This window comes from Drosophila subobscura, chromosome J (genome assembly GCF_008121235.1).
Source record: "Drosophila subobscura isolate 14011-0131.10 chromosome J, UCBerk_Dsub_1.0, whole genome shotgun sequence".
Lineage (NCBI taxonomy): Eukaryota > Metazoa > Arthropoda > Insecta > Diptera > Drosophilidae > Drosophila > Drosophila subobscura.
The window spans coordinates 4,517,094-4,533,412 of NC_048532.1; the positions used below are offsets into that span (position 1 = coordinate 4,517,094).

Consider the following 16,319-nt stretch of genomic DNA (forward strand, 5'->3'; position numbering starts at 1 on the left):
GCTTCTTCCGCTCATTCATTTCATTCTGTCCCCAAAAAGCGCAGGTAGATTTGCAATAGTTAACTGAATTGAACTTAAGATTAAAGAGCGAGTATAGTGTAGCCACAATAGGTTAGCAAAATTATACAAAAGCACAGACTGCAGGCGGGTATGGTTAGCAAATAAGTTTTGAAAGATGGTTGAAACCGATGGCATTATGTGAAGAACTTTGACAAAAAAAAAAACCAAACTATCGACTTATCGATCATTAAGCGATTAAACGCACCATTATAAATGAAACTGATCCACTTGCCTCAGTCTCCCTTGTTCTCTGCCCTAACATATAGATAAATTACAGGAGTGCTGAACTCAATTAAATATTTCGGTTTGTAACGATGTCATGATTATTGCTTTTTTTCCTACACTACAGGGTTTTGCCTCTCTTTATGCTCATGTAAATTTTCCTCTTAGTCTTTTCCCAACAAAGTAAAGATATCCAAGTCTTTTTCTAATAATTACGTTAAACTAAATCGGTTTTGCCTTCTCTCGATCCCGCTTTCTATATGGACGTATAAAGTTGTATTTATGTATGTATGTATGAATGGGGGTGTGTATGATTTATGTTGTATGTTTTTTATGATTTTGCCCGTTCGAACTTAGTTCCACTTGGTTGTTCGCACTAAACTTAACTGGGGGGAGGACTCTGATGCCTTCGCCTAGGACTTGCCACTTGATGTCGGTTCCCTTCTACGATTGTTTCTTGCAATGCCCAACAAAACCCATCAGACGCTCAAGCTTTACCCAAGTCAGACCCTCTATTTATATATATAAATGTGTGTATATATGTCTAAATATACATATATGAATCCGTATATATGTATATATATACTATATGTATGGTAGAAGGAATGACTGCTCTATATATATGTAGTCAAGGTGTATATCTATAATATCTTTTACAATTTCGCGGTTTATATATTTCATAACGACAACAACAACTAATTATTGCTTTTCGGTTTTTTTTCGACATTATTCTTTTGCTCTTTTGCTTGTATTTGTTTTTTTTTGTTTTGTTTTACTTTTAGCTTAAACTAGACTAAAATAATCGTTAATAATTTAATAAAACTCTAGAACAAAATCAACAAAATTGTGGTGGTAGGGAGGAGAATAAATAAATGGGAGTTGTTGTGGAGGAAGTGGGTGTATAGGGGGTTGCAGAGGGAACAGCAGGTGCTGGTGTTGTAATAGGAGTTGGAGTAGGGAGAGCTGTTATACGCTAGCTTATTATGAATATTTCATGTTGGCTCTTCCGCTTTTCACATTTTCCTACTTCTTCTATTTGTATCTGTAGTAGGATTAAGAGATGTCATTTAAAGTTAGAGAGCTGTAGTTGAGTTGAGTTCGCATTTTCCGTTTTCCACAGATTTTGCATCTTTTTTTTCTGTTGTGTTGCTGCATGTTTAGTTTAGTTTAGTTAGACGGTGGTGCCTGTGATTCCTGCTGTTCCAAGTCCTGCTGCTGCTGTTGCTGGATTCCCTCACGTCCTTAACATGAGCAGGAGCCACCAGGAGGAGGCGCCCAGCCAGAGCAGGCAGCTGACAAACTCCCGGCAGTTGCCTCGACTTAAACTCAGTCCGTGGACATCGGTCGCAGAGCTGCGGCTACTCCGAGCCGCTCCTTCGATGATGTTGTTGTTGTCCAGCTCGTGGAGGACGGGAAGCTCGCTCAGATCGGAGGCTGGCGATGGAGCAGTCCTCTCGGTAATCGGTGCAAAAAGGCGCTTGGGCTTGCACCGCTTGTGCTTCTTGTAGGTCTTGGTAACATTTATGCTGTAGCCTTCGAGGAACTCGGAGCCCTGCAAAGGAAATGAGAAACATTAGCGCTGTGGAAGTCTCTCTCTTTTCTCTGGATCTGTACGTAATAAATTACAACATTAATTAAATTTATCTTTTTCCTCGCGAGTCTTGCTTTTTTCGGTTTTTGTTGTTCTGCCAACACAGAAAGAGAACCAGCGAGTCAGAGGAAATTGAAAAGCTTATTTATGCCGTTGACATTGCAACAAAAGAGAGAGATGAAGAGACAATATATAATAGGGATTTTAGAACTCTGGAATGCTCTTCAAATTAATATGTACTGTCAGAAAACCAGGAAAATAGGATCATCATTATGTTTTCTGTGATTATTTATTGGTCAAACTAGGTCAGTTTCTCCATAATCTACATAGCTTGGTAGCCTGCAGGTGCTATCCCAAAAGTATGCCACATTATTTTGGGCGGATTCCATACCCGAATTCCTTTGAGGAACCCACCAACATGGCAGGTGTTTTCACGCGGAACAAGCAGCCTAACAAAACAGTTATACCCTCCCATCCGCCGAGCGCCAGAGAGTAAGAGAGTGGAGAGCCGGCGAGAGTAAACAGAACCCACGCCAGAATAAATTCCTGGTACAATAGCAAAACAATGAAGCCTCAGACCCAAATAAAACAGACCGGGATCCATCTCTCACACTCCCCACACCTTTCTTGTTTGCTCCCGGAGTCCCCAGCGAATTCGTTGGCTCTGAATTTTGTGTTTTAATTACGCTGAATAAATTTGTGTTTATAAATAGGTGGAGTGTTGGTCGGGGCTGGGTCGGGGCTGGGTCGGGGCATGGGGATCCCCCGGACTTGTGCTGCGGTCAAATATTTTATGCCCAGTCCAAAATCTAAATCTAGCAAATGTCTGCATTTGTGTGTGGGGCGGAGGCAGAGTCGGAGGCGTGGCTGACTTCATAACGAGTGTTTACTAATAATATTATGCAAATCGCAACGACAACGACGAAGGACGATGGCAGGAGCAGAACGGACGGACCTTCCCTGCTCGTTGTTTTTTGTTGAATTTTTGAAAAGGCATTTTGTGAATCGTTTTGGGGCGAACAGAACGAAAAAATAGAAACCAAAATCTATGGGTCAGCTCCCAATCCCCTGCCGCCTTGGGATATCCTCGAGAAGCTTGCTTGACAGACATATCCAGGTGTTGGCTTGGCCAGAAGGAGCCAGCCTCTTGTTGCCACTGACAGACATTTTAATTGAAAAGGAATGTGTGTTGTGTGCTTTGTTTGTGCCATCTCCTGATGGCTGAAGCTGCTCCTAATGCTACTGCTGCTCTTCTGCCTTCATCGCCATTGAGGTTGAACATTATAAAATGTGCAATTTGTGTGTTGTGCATAAATTTAAGGCTTTAATTGCTCTCTTCTGGCACTCGGCGTGCCACAATTTGTTGCCTTCCCCGCAGAGCTAGCTAGGGCGTGGAGTTTTGTGTGTTTTTCGGTGTGCAGAGATTGACATGCTAATTAGGTGGCCGGCTTTGGCCTTTTATGTATTTGTTGGGTTTCTCGCTTTGCCAGCTTTGATAGCGCCCATCAAAATTGGGGCTACAATATTTTATATTATGCTAATTAAGTGGACCCAAAAAAAAAAAAGAAAGACAAAGCGGGACTTTGGAAAGCCTCATAGATGAAGTGCCTTTTGGTACTTGAATTCAAACCCAACTTAATATCAATCCTGCCGATTTCTCTGCTAGTTTTGTTATATTTTTATCCGGAATCTCTTCAGCCCCATTGCTCAGTGAGTTGTGTCTGCTTAAGGTATTTTTTGTGTGTTCCAGGATCAGGAACAGGGCAGGAACTAGGCCTTCCGACTCAACGAACCCTGCTAGAAAGGCGCTGGGCGAAAACTAATCAGGGACTTCTTTCGGTTCTTTGTCACCTTTTTGCCGCTGTATATTTCACGCTACATTTAACTGTCGTTCACCTTTCTCTGTCACGCAGGAACTATACGATAACTTTTTGCCCTGCTTCCCTGCTAATTTAGGCGCCTGAACGGGCTCTTCTTTTTTCCCTTCTAAATTCAATGGGCCTGTCTGTCACCGAGGGAGAGATTGGTTCGGCCCGGTCCTCCAATGAATTATTGACTAAAGAAGAGCTAGAAGGCACCCCGAATGGGCAGCATTTAACGCAATAGCACGGAAAATCGATGACAATTCAAGCGTTGATAATTTTGGTCTCGAGTGCTACAGGGAAAAAAAGGAAGAAATCACCGAGTGAAAGCCAGAGAGGCAAAGGCTGTTGCGGAGGCAGAGCCAAAGACAGAGAGCCAAGTCAGTGGCATAAAAATGGCAACAATTTCCAACTTAAGCAATTTCCCACAATTTCCACACAGTGGAAAAAGCGCCAGAGAGAGAGAGAGGGCGAGAAATAGAGGGAGGTAGAGGGAGAGGTAGAATCATGCTCATATGGGAGCATTCACTCAGTTGGTCTAAACCATTTTGGACGTGAATTAGAGGCAGCTTGTTGGGAATCGTCGTCCTAGTCGTGGTCGTGGTTCGTCCTCGTCCTCGTACTGGTCCTAGTCGTGGTTTAGTGTGTGACCCATTAGAATGATCGTTGTCGAAGTCGTACGTGTGTTGGCCTGATAGATGTGACTCCCCCTAGAACCACTCCACTCTGCGAGCGACTGCTGTAAAGTGGCGCCTAACAAACTCGAACTCGAACTCGCAACGAGCGGAGCGAACAGAGCCCTGGCCCTGGCCGCAATGCAATTGATTGCACTTTATAACGTGCGGTTTCCGGTAGACATTACCCGCATTTTGCCCGAGCCAAAGCAGGATGGTAGATGGGGATGGTAGATGGAGGTGGAGAAAGGGGTCCTAATGTCTTTTCTGCTTTAGCTCTACTCCGTGCGCCAGCCCCCATTCCTCTATCCAATGAATAAATGAGCACTTGTCTAGCTCTGTGGCTGTTTTCGTATCTGAGCGGCAGGGGGGAGGGTATCTGTGTGTGGGGGCGGCTGGGCCATCAAATGGCAGCAAGAAAAATTATCCCAGATATTGTCTAGCAATTTAGCTGATTAAGCTGATGGATGTAAAGCAGGACTAGGAGCAGCAGCGGCAACGACAAGCAGGACAAGGGAATCCAGCTCGAAATGTTCTCAGCGATTAGCGGAGAAAAAGCCAGAGAAGTGGAGAAAGAGCGAATAAGAAAAACGAGATTGAGATGCCCAGATGGATAAAAAGGGTTAATGCGATTTCAACTGTGACAGACACTCGGACCCAGAGAGGAGAATGAATGAGAGGTTTGCTCTGGGGGAGAGAGTACGAGCACGCCGTCTGCCGCTTGTCGCCGCCAGAGAGCCCGAGAAGCCAGAGAAGCGAGTGAAGCGAGAGATGACTTTTCCCATTGAAAAGTTTTAGCCGTTATCTTGAAGCATAAATCGGGGCAATGGGGAAATCTCTACGCTCTACTTACCGGCACCACATGATTCTTGGCCCCCCAGCAGATGGGCTTGAAGCTGCCCTTGCGTGTGGCCTCCTGGAATTCGCCAAATTGATTTTCCCAATCGTAGGATATCAGACGTGCCTCCAGTGTCATTCCGGCCAATTCGGGTGGCGATGATATAAGCACGGGATTCGAGTCGCTGCAAGATAAGACACAGAACGGAGAGTTACAGAGGGGTGTGGGCACAGATCTTAAATAACATTATTAACTTTATTATTATTGTCAAGTTTGATTAGGACTTAAAATTTATTACGTATACAGTCTGGCAGGCAAGCTGGCTGGCAGGCTGGCAAGCTGGCAGACTCAGTCACTCCACCCTCAAAAGGCGCTTTGCCAGCAGATTTTCGAGTTTTCCCCCCCAAGAAAGACGAAGGATGAAAAGAGGGTTGTCCTGACTCTGAATCTGATCCTTGGCTTGGCTTTGCTTGGGTCCCTTTTTTCGGTAAGTCGTCGCAGATTTGCGCTCGGATTTTCGTGGGGAGGCGCGCGCGCCCGACAAAAACTTGAGCTAATTAATCTTTTAGATTTTCATTTGTGACGCGTCAAATACGTTGTTACAATTTCTGGTCTGCCAAACGAAATAAAAACCGCACACGGAGAACCGCAGGACGACGGCAAGGCAGGGCACCACCACGCGAAGAAAATGGAACAGAAGAAGGCAGAGAAAAACCTAATAAATGGGCTAAAAGTGTAAAACCTCAGTGTGCAGCAATCAGTGGCGTAGTCTGGAGGGATGGAAACCCGTCACTCTCGGAGCGACTCACAGGGAGAGATGACTAATGGAATGGCTTACGGAAGTCGCTTTTTGGGACCTTGTGTGTTTACTGATTACTCAATTCAATGTCAACCCTGTGTCGCCCTGGGTCCTGATTCCGATAACAAATATGTATAATTTGGTTGTTTAATTTCATTTCGCTTTTGACTCAGAATTTGTCATTTATCATGATCTTTCAGTATCCATAGAGGGGTTGTCTCGTAAAAGCTATTGGGCTGTCTATTTTAAATTTACCAGAAAGTTATTCGCTAAAGATTGCCAAAATTGCATGAGCGAAACTAATTGAAATGGGGAAATCCTTGCTTAAAAAATCTACATTAAGACTCGAGTGCTTCGAAATTCATTCGCGGAGCAATTTTTTTTATAGTTCCACTTATTCTTGTCAATTTAACTCACTGTCAGTCCACTGGCAAAAGTGTTTTTTCTGTTGCACTCCACTCTGCAAGCCTGTCGACCCCCTTCTTTTTGCTAAAGCACTGACCGCCGCCACTGTCGGGTGAGGGGGATCTTGCGCAATATAAATTCCTTCTATATATTCATCTCATCTCATTCATTCGCTCCATTCATTCATTTCGCCTCGTTTCGTTGGTGGCTCAGTGTCTGCTGCCCCTCGACATGGCCCCGGCACCCGCTGTCCGCCCTTACAATTAGGCTAATTAATTTTGTTCTTTGCCCGGCATTACGAAAAATGTTGCTTTAATTTCATAGAACACCCACACATTGATACAGAGACAGAAGGAGAGGACGGGAGGAGGGGAGGGGAGCGGCCCGGCACTAGCACGAACGCACACAATTTCTTTGTGAGAGCTCTTTTGCTCTTGCGAGCTGTTTTTGCACTGGCCCAAGCCCTGGTACTGGCCCTGCCACTGCCACTGGGATGGCTGAATCCTTTGGAAGCCGCAAACAAATCTCTTTTAATTAATTTATGATTCCACTCAATCCGCATCGAGGGTTGTGTCTGTGAAACTGTAGTCCTCCAACGCCAGTCGAGAAAGGTGCTCTGACGGGGAGGGGGTTGGGTTGACTCATGTGGCGAGTGAACCGGAGAGAATCTGTAGAGAGATGTTGTTGCTGGGGGTGGGGTGGGGTGGCTGCTGCAACAGCCGCAACAATTTGCGGTTGCAAACACGAAAAATATTAATGTCTGCGGATTGATTGCAAAACCTCCCCTTCGACGGCCGACTGCCGACTGCCGACCCCTTCCTCATTGTGTCCGTTCTCCTCTAATGGCGCTGGCCACTTGTACGAGTCCCGCATGTCTGTGCGGTCCATGTCCATGTCCATATCCGTGTCCGTGTCCTGCGTCCCATAATAATAATAATAATATAAAATAATATATTGCATTTGCCCATCTCCGTCCATCTGCTCTGCACTGTGGAAAGAGCACACGAGAGGTTAATCCGTATGACATTGCATTCCAGAGTCCATTTGCAGAGTCCTGTTTCTCCCTGTGTACCGTGCTGCACTCTCTCGCTCGCTTCCTCCCTTTCTCGCTTCCTTTACATTTGGTGTTTGCGGTTCATTGGTGGCGGAGGAAGAGGAGGTTCGCTGCTGCTAATATATCCGGGAAGCATGACCGTAACCGTGGTCGTAGCCGCCGTAACCTCCCACATACATATAATAAATATAAATGCAGTGGAAACTCACACAGATGTTGGTAATGTAAAAACGGGATAACATCCTGGAGGGCCATCCCACCCGCTGTGCGGGCCAGGCCATCAATCGCCAGCGTTTTAGCCTTATCGCCATTGACTTCATTGGCACTCAGTATAATTAAAATGATGGCCCAACAGCAACAGGAATCCAAATCCCCCCGAAAAGCCAAACCCAAACGCAAACCCAAACCAGAAGCAACATCAGCAGGCAGCAGCATGACAAAGGCAGAGTCCATGGTTTGGCATTGTTGATTATAAAATCCAATAGCACATCACAATGCCAGCCCCTTCCCACACCCCCAAAATACATTTCGAGCTGAACCAGCTCTAGGCCATAGACTGCAACAACAGGGGGCTCCACTGCCACTTCCACTTCCACTTCCACATGCAAGTGCAACTGCAACTGCAACTGCAATGCGCTTTGCAATGGGTTTATTTATGTAGCGTTATGACGACGGCGCATTTCGACAAAGGCTGGAGTACGAAAGTAGGGGAGCAGGGGAGTAGGAAATGCCATACCAGTGGCGAGCAGAAGGAAGGGGGAGCTCTGTGCATTTATGACCTCCTGCTTCGCATTGGAGCAAAATTCAATTTTGAACTCGAATGCAATTGCAATTGGCTGGCATAACGGCCAAATGGCCATCTCCCGATGACAAATGAAAACTAAAATAGCACAAACAGGCAACTGGTTGCTGGTTGCTGTTTCCAGGAAGGCTGTTGCACGTTAGAAGAGGAGGATAGAGCATTGAATATCTGGTACAGCCCTACCCATTAAATGTTACAAATTTTTTTAGGGAAAAGAAACGCAAATCAATTAGGGTTTAAACCGAAGCTTGTAATAATCTGCAAAATAACCACAAAGAGACTTATTTTAACGAGATTCTCCCTCTTTAGCTTTGGCTTTAATTAACTTAAAACCTGGAAAATAAAAAGCAAAAATCAGGCAAGATGAAGGGAAGCCTTAGAGCTCCACAGCGAAAGAAATATCTTTGGGATAATTGCGACCAGCCACGCAAAGAGTATCGATAACAAAGAGTAGAAGAGAAGCAGCCAGCAACAGAGACTGGTACTGGTACAGGGACTTGTATTGGTATTGGGAAATTCCATGTGTGCAGTCGAGCAATCCGATATGCAAAGATGAGGCAAGCAAGCAGGAGGCACTGCAGGAGCCATGGGGCTGGAGGAGAAGAAGAAGTCATAAAGTAATAAAGGATATCATGAGCCTTAATGAGGCCCCTTTTTTATGCCGTAAAGGGGCTGGGTTGGGATGGCATGGGATCGGGCCCGAAGTGGATATCTATATCATTCAGCCTTAAACAATTAACAAAAGCTGCGACCCAAAGGCAACAACTATAAAATGAAGCCAATTTGCGTAGCTCAACAAACAGAAAGCGCCAATAAACAAAGGGACCAAAGGAGACTGGGGCAAAACCAGAGCAGCGACAGCGAAACAGTCAGAGACAGAGAGAGGGAGAGACAGAGAAAGTGAGGGAAATGCACACAACTTGAATAATTACTTTGATTTTAATGCCAGGACCAGAACAGAACAGCACCGAACAGAGCCAGGCCACACAGTCATGGAAAATGACTGGGAGAGAGATACGCACGTACAATTAAAATTAATTTCAGTGGCCATGGCAAGTGCGTAAATTGTAAAAACCACTATCACATTATTTTTACTGGAGCGAGAACCGTGGCCCAAATGGTCATCGAGCACACACACACACTGAAAAATCAGGCAGCAGCAGCAAAAACACAAAAACGTAAAACGTAAATTAAGCCAATAACGGGGCAATCGGGCCCAGGCATCAGGGCGATTCAGGAATCGCCAGGCACTGTCCGAAAGGGAACGAACCGTACTCCCGAGCATGAGGCGGGGAGTGCTTCAGGTGCGGATTCGGGCACGGGTTTTTTGGGCTATCCTGGGCGCATGATCAACGTACCAGGCGGCACTGCGAGAAATATAGCCTATTTTGTGGTTTTCTTATGGCATCAAAGAGCTTAATCTCGAAAAGGTCATTGAATCTTAGCAGCAGCTTGAACCATTCAGAGATCTTCCATCCATATTCAGCTGTGCGCTATGCGCTGTCAAAACTTTTGGAGGTACTCCGTAACCAAAATACACTGAAAGAAACTTATTAGCATAGCAGCAGCATCATGTTATGGAGACACACTACAAGGGAATGCCTGAATGTGGCTGGAAATTTATTCCAGTGCTGGACATGCCATTCCTCAGTCAGGCCATGTCCTGATGCCTGCCACTGCACTTCCTCGTGCTCATCCTTTACTCCCTCGCACTTCCCCTTCCGCCCCCACACTTCTGGTGTATTGTGTGCTTTATGTCCTTGGGCCCCGACGCACGCTAACGACTTCAATGAGTTTTGCATGATGACGATGACGATGACGACAACGTTGTCCAGCCGATGCGATGCTGATGGGCGCCTCATAATTCTCGGCCGCCTCCACTCTGGCTCAGCGCCTCCCCGTGCACAACCCCCGGTCACCGCTCCCCCTCTACACCCTTCGTCAGTTATTGTGTCGCATCTGTCCTTCCCTCACTCTCTTCCTCGCTCTGTACGATTCGGATTCCGTCTCTGTCTCTGGTTCTGTGCAGTTCTCTGTGTTGGTCAATTGAGCCGCAGTTGAACTGCAAACAATTTTGGAAGCCCCTTCGCTGGGACTATGGCATACACTGACCGAAATCTGTGCGTATCAAATTAAATTGAATTTCAACCACAACAAGCATCACAGGTCAGATGCGAATTCTAGAATGCGCCATGCAGAGGTGGCAACTGGTCCGGGGCATTTGCAAGTGGCTTATAATTACATTAGTTGCAGACCAATTGAGCCTCAATTTGGATGCTGCTGCTGCTGCCTCTCCGACCTCTGTCTCTGTGTGTGTGTGTGTGTCTGTGTGCATCATTAGCTTATCATTCAATGTGGCAGGCCGAATCAGAACTGAGTCGAACAGGACGAATAATATATGACCAGTGTTGTGTGAACCAAAGATAAAAACAATCAATTTTCGACTCGAAATTACTTAAATTTGCCAGGCTTAACAGACTGCATGGAACAGGTTTAAACGGTTTCTGTTGATAGAAGGCTATTAACTAGTTATAGTCCATTTGAAACAGATTCATTTGGTTCAATATTGATACTACTATATGTCTGTACATACATAGGTTCACTTTAAAGCACAATTAAATCCCTTGGTGATTGGACATAATCTTTCAGCTTATGGAATAGGCTTATTTTGTTGATGGGAAACATCTCTCCCTCTCTAAAGCTCTCCTATGACTGAGCAAGGCTCAATCGTTGGAAATAATTTAGATGTTTTTGAATAGTTTATACTGGAACACACAACTGTCCCACCTGCCCAACTTCGAAATGTGGTTATGGTTGCGTTTCTATTCGTTTTCTATCATTGTTTAATTAAACCTGAAACGTACAACATGCGGCTCCTGCGGGCCTCGAACATAGAACAAATAGAGGGACACACCGCCTCCCCCACCACTCATTGTTCAAGAGGTGATGGGTCCCAGAGAGTTGTTATTGTGGCTCTATTCTCTTCCCATCCACCTCCACTCTGATTCGTTCCGTTTGTTGTCGTTCGGGGGTTTTCATTATGAATTTTAATCCTCATATCGCATTCGCACTTTCGGTTGCAGTACCTCCCCTCCCTACCCACCAACACCATTGCCGACCCAGACGCAACCGTAGCCATGGCTCAGACCCGTAGCCGGACATTAAGCGCTACAAAATTGCAGTGGCCATAATAACTGGCCAGCAACAACAACAACAATAACAGGAATACGGAGGGAGAGGGAGAGGGAATGGGAAGCCCATTGTATTAAACAAACAACAACAAGCGCGTGAAACAACAACGACAACGGAGACGAACCGAATCGAGGCCCGAAACTCGGTTCTGGCGAGGGCCCGAGGCCCTGAGCCCTGGTGTTCTGGTGTGTCCTGGTGTTGCCCCATAACGACAGACAATTGCAAATGACTTTATCAATTCATGTCGATTTTCGGTACACGCAGGACAGCAGGAGGAAGGACCTCCTGCTCCTCCTTGTCGCCCTGCTCTCTCTGTCTCCCTGTGCATATATGGAGTCCATGAAGTGGACATTGTCTGGACAAAAAGCCAATGTATGGGAGGCCATGGGCCTTCACTTCACAATCACTTACATTGGGCCAGACAATGCCAGTCGATGATGGGTTTGTGTTCTGTTCCTATATCGAAGCGATTGTACCATGAAATGGGACATTATTTGACAGGATATGATATGATCTAGAAGTGGTATATTGAATGTTAGCCTCTATTACATTATGATAGTTCCGATTGAATGTTTTCCTGACCCTAACCCTTGAGATAAGGATTTACTACAGGTATATAGACGGGGCTGAAGGGCTTCCCCTCTTCCTCAACTAATCAAAGATTGAGTGAAGCTTCTGCATCGTTAAGATTCGCCCTGATGCTCTCATTCCCTAATCAGACTCAAAATCCAATCAAACCGCAAGTACCCAACTAACACTTTTAACTCAACAAATCCTTTACAGCTAACCTCAGCCCAGACCAGACTCTATTGGACCATTCCCTTCACTCTTAACTCATTTACGTGGCCATGTTTTCCCTTCTTTACATTTCCTCCCCCTTGGCTGTAATCTGTTTATGCCGTTTACTTTGATTTGTCTGCGGTGGTAAGGAATGGAGAGGAGAGAAGAGGAGACGGCAGACCATAGAAAATTATCTTTGATTTGGCTTGATTCGATTCGGACCTGGCCCTGTGTCAATAGGAAGTGATTAATGGGGCATAGCAAAGTCCTTGGCCATCTTCCGGCTCACCCCCAAATGCCATTCAAGTTTAATTTCGACTAATTTTTAGCGCACGCTTTAATACAATATTTATGTGGCCCCGAGCTGATTTATCCTAGACCATGGCGCTGCATTCCCAATTGGTGGCCAGAGCCATTCAGGAGTCAACTACAAAGTGGGGGTCCTGGGCCCAGAGCACTGAATGGACCTCGAATGACGGCTGAGTGATGGCTGACTGACTGACTGGCGGGCTCCCCGGCTTCGTACTTGGCTGTTTATTTAGCACTTGACGATAATAGAAATCAATATTTTCTAAATAAAAGCGAGGTCTCTCCTAGGTCCCTCCTGCGAGGACTCTCTCTCTCTCTCTCTCCCTCCACTCAGTTCTCTGGGGTTACAGCGTTTGGCTTTGCTTGTCTCGTAATTTATTTTTCCACATTCACAATTCTCAATTAGAGAGCAGAGCAGAAGAGTGGAGTAGAGTAAGGAAAAGCAGTGTGCACTGCACAGTTCATTTTCCGATTGTTTGTTAGGCAAATACTTCAGAATTGAGCATACCCGAGGACCCGACCTCTTGGCCTCTTCAGGCTGCCTCTGCTCCTCCGACTCTCGCTCTCCCAGTCTCTTTGGGTCTGTGGCAGTGCCACTGTGAGTTCGTTAGGTGATTTGGTTATGCAACAACATCATTAAATCACCAATTACTTTAGTCAACAGAGGAATAAACCAAATTTCCTTATACAAAAGCCAAAACGAACGGAGGCCAGGTCCCGGCAATGTCGAGTGGGTGGAATGAAAAGCCCGGGCCCTAGCTCAGGCCCCTGCAGTAGGACGAGAGCGGACAACAGGAGGAGCTGTGCTACAATGGTGCCAAATTGAATGTGAATAGCGAGTAAATTGATTCGGCGAGAGAGAATAGTTCTAGTTCTCAGTGTTGCAACTGCAGCCGTCTATCGATAAACGATGAGCGCTCATTCTGTAGCGCCTTCTGCATCGTTCGATAAGCCCCACTGTATGGTGGAGCTCATTTCTGTTTGAAGTTTCACGGCCTGCCATGATATACATATTCTTAATTCCGGTAGATGCCAATTTTCATTAGCCGCGCTTCTGCCTCTTCCGGATACGAGTACGGATACCGATACGGATCCGGAACTGTGGACACTCCCCGAGCGGGTAAGGTAAGCCCAGGCGTAACCATACAACATTGATAAAGAAATAAAGGAAGAAGGAAAGAAAGGAACTTACGTTGCCAGTTGTTCGATGCCAAGCGAATGCAGCACTGTGGGCAGACTCGGCAGTGAGTGACATGTTGTCAGCTTCTTCTGGCGTGGATAGTAGAGTGTCAGCACTGTGCAGCTTTCTTCCTTCATGGTGAGGCCACCTGTGCGGGGGGGGGAGAAACGGAGAAGAGCAAACGAAATGCATAAGAAATGCTGCTGTGAAAAACAAAAGCAAAATGTATCCCCCTTGTGCCATGCCACCATCCACCCTCCCAAGACAGGAGCCCACACACAAAAAAAGCAACAAATTTTCACCGAGAGTTGAGGACAATTTCCTGGCTGCCCTCCCCTACTCCATTGTACTCGCAGTTGCACCTTCGGCTTGAGTTGGCATGGCTGGCTTGCAACAAAGAACAAAATTAAGCGGCCGATGCAGTTGGCAGCGCCGTAAAGCAGCCCAGGCGCCATCATAAAAATATTGCAAGAACGGAGACAACGTTGATGTTGATGGCTTGGAACAGAGCCGAACAGAACGGTACAGCACGGTCTGCCTTTTGCTTTATTTGAGTTGGGAAAAGCTTTATATTTCCCGAGTACACGCCTGACTGCCTCGTTCACTGTTTACGGATCTATCTGGTACTCATTCCCATTCCCGTTCCCGTTCTTTTTAGTGCAACATCGTTACGTTTGTCTATTACGACTCACTGTGTCTCTATTGAGACCCGTTGTCACCCCTCGTCTATCTGCCCGACTGCCACTCCTTCTGCCGGCTGGCCTTCTGCTGAATTGTGTAGATTGTGTTTGAATTTGTGCAAGCAAGCAAGAAAGTCAAATTTACGTTAGGTGTTGTCTTTCGAATCAACTGGGATGAGGTGGCCAGTGCACTGATTGTGTGCTGGAGTGTTGAGCATTTATGGCATTGAAGGGAAATCTTTGTCGATCTCTGGGGAGGAACACTGCGGGCTGGTTCGGTGATAAATTCTTGCACCAGTTGAAATTTACTAGTATCAATCGCTTGCCTGTGCCTTCTGAGTAGATTTTCAAAGATACATCTGACTGTGGACTTGTTGCCGATGCTATGCGCTAATTATAATCTCATTTTCATTTGCACTTTTATGAAAACCAGTTTTTTCCACTATGATTATGATTATCTGTTGTGGCAGCTTCATTTTGCCATCTTTCGCTATTTCAATCTCATTAACAACATCCTTCTGCTGCACTCTGCATTGTCCATTTCGCTGGAGTCCTGAGCAGCTGTCACAACAAGACCAGAACAAGGCAACATCCACATCGGACAGAGCCCGCTTTAACACCTGCCAGCCAGCTTGCCTGCCAGGCCCCGCCCGTGTCCCGTGTGCTAAGTGAAATGTTCCAGTCTCTTGGTTTATGTATTTTACAATGACGTTGCTCCTCTGTCTTCACTGGCTTCCCTCCTGGCCTGCTCTGCTCCTGCTCCTTTATTGCTTTCGCCTTTGTCTTGAGCTTTCGTGTGCAACGATTCCTTCTGGTCTCAGTCCAAAGTGCGGAGTCCGCCCAGTCCTCCAGTATTCTGTCTGGGGCTCCTGTCGCATATCGTTTGGCTGATTTAAATGTGTCATAACGACGATTGCTCACCGTTGCCATTGCCTGTTTGCACAACCACCAACTCAGCTATCCAACCATCAAGTCAGCCCTTCCCGAGCCACATTGGAAATTTCATAGAATATTTTTCGCTCCCGACAATGTTTGGACTTTTTCTTCACTCGCTACAAATTTTTTTGCAATCTTTATTGTTGCTTGGAGGGTGTGTTGGGTGGATGGGTAGATGGGTTTGGATGTGTGTGTGGGTGTGTGTGTGAGCTACCTTCCTTTTATATACTCCCCCGAGCACTTACCCAAGGTAATTGCCTTTCGTGACGAACTGTCATAAATGCATTCGGCGATGAGTCTATCCCCAGGCAGGGAATGCACCGATTGTGGCAAACGTCGAAAATCCTGATAGGCAACATCTATATTGCTGTCGTGTGCAATTGGCGTCAACTCCTCGGTTTGTCGTATCTGTCATGGAATGGGGGGGTTAGAAAGCAGAAGTTTGCTCATTAGCATATACATTTTATATTCCTTGCGCGCAAGTAGGGGGACTGGGGACTGGAGGCCATTACTCACCTGGCGCAGCTTAACCTCCTTGCCGATCTGGTGGGTGCGCATCATCACCGCAAATATGTTGATGCCCTGCTGGGGGAAGGCGTAGCCGGTGCAGTCCTCAATGCACTGTCCCTCCGATATGACGCGCTTCTGGCCCGGCGGGATAATGTGTCGCCAGTTGGGATCCATTCCTGTAAAAGGTAAAAATTCGAATTTCGGGTTCAGAAACGTTTCAGCGCTTTTAATTAACGGTTCTACTGGGGCAGGGAGGGACTAAGAGCTCTGACTAAAAGCTCCCGTGGTTAATGGTAGCACGCCCACACGTCTGGCACATAGACACATACAGTCACACCCTGCACACACTCTACACACTCTCTCTGAAACACACTCTGCTGATGGACCCTGCCACGACACGTGGAATGTGCAAAACCCCAAACCTC

At 46.2% G+C, this 16,319-nt stretch overlaps 1 protein-coding gene and 1 long non-coding RNA gene across 2 annotated transcripts in view; one reads left to right on the top strand and one right to left on the bottom strand.

The window, feature by feature from the left end:
- Window positions 1–1,412: 1,412 nt before the first annotated feature.
- The window catches only part of LOC117893456 (MOXD1 homolog 2), a 116,923-nt gene continuing 102,016 nt past the window's right edge, over window positions 1,413–16,319 (bottom strand). Inside the window, exons 7-11 of the mRNA XM_034800076.1 lie at window positions 15,901–16,070; window positions 15,630–15,792; window positions 13,781–13,916; window positions 5,263–5,431; window positions 1,413–1,834 (exon numbers count right to left, since the gene is read on the bottom strand). Coding sequence (XP_034655967.1) covers window positions 1,517–1,834; window positions 5,263–5,431; window positions 13,781–13,916; window positions 15,630–15,792; window positions 15,901–16,070 — 956 coding nt within the window. The 3' untranslated portion in view covers window positions 1,413–1,516. The remainder of the gene's footprint in view (window positions 1,835–5,262; window positions 5,432–13,780; window positions 13,917–15,629; window positions 15,793–15,900; window positions 16,071–16,319) is intronic.
- Window positions 5,581–6,197, top strand: LOC117893457. The gene is made up of 2 exons (XR_004648806.1): window positions 5,581–5,734; window positions 5,817–6,197. It is a non-coding gene; the product is annotated as an uncharacterized LOC117893457 (long non-coding RNA).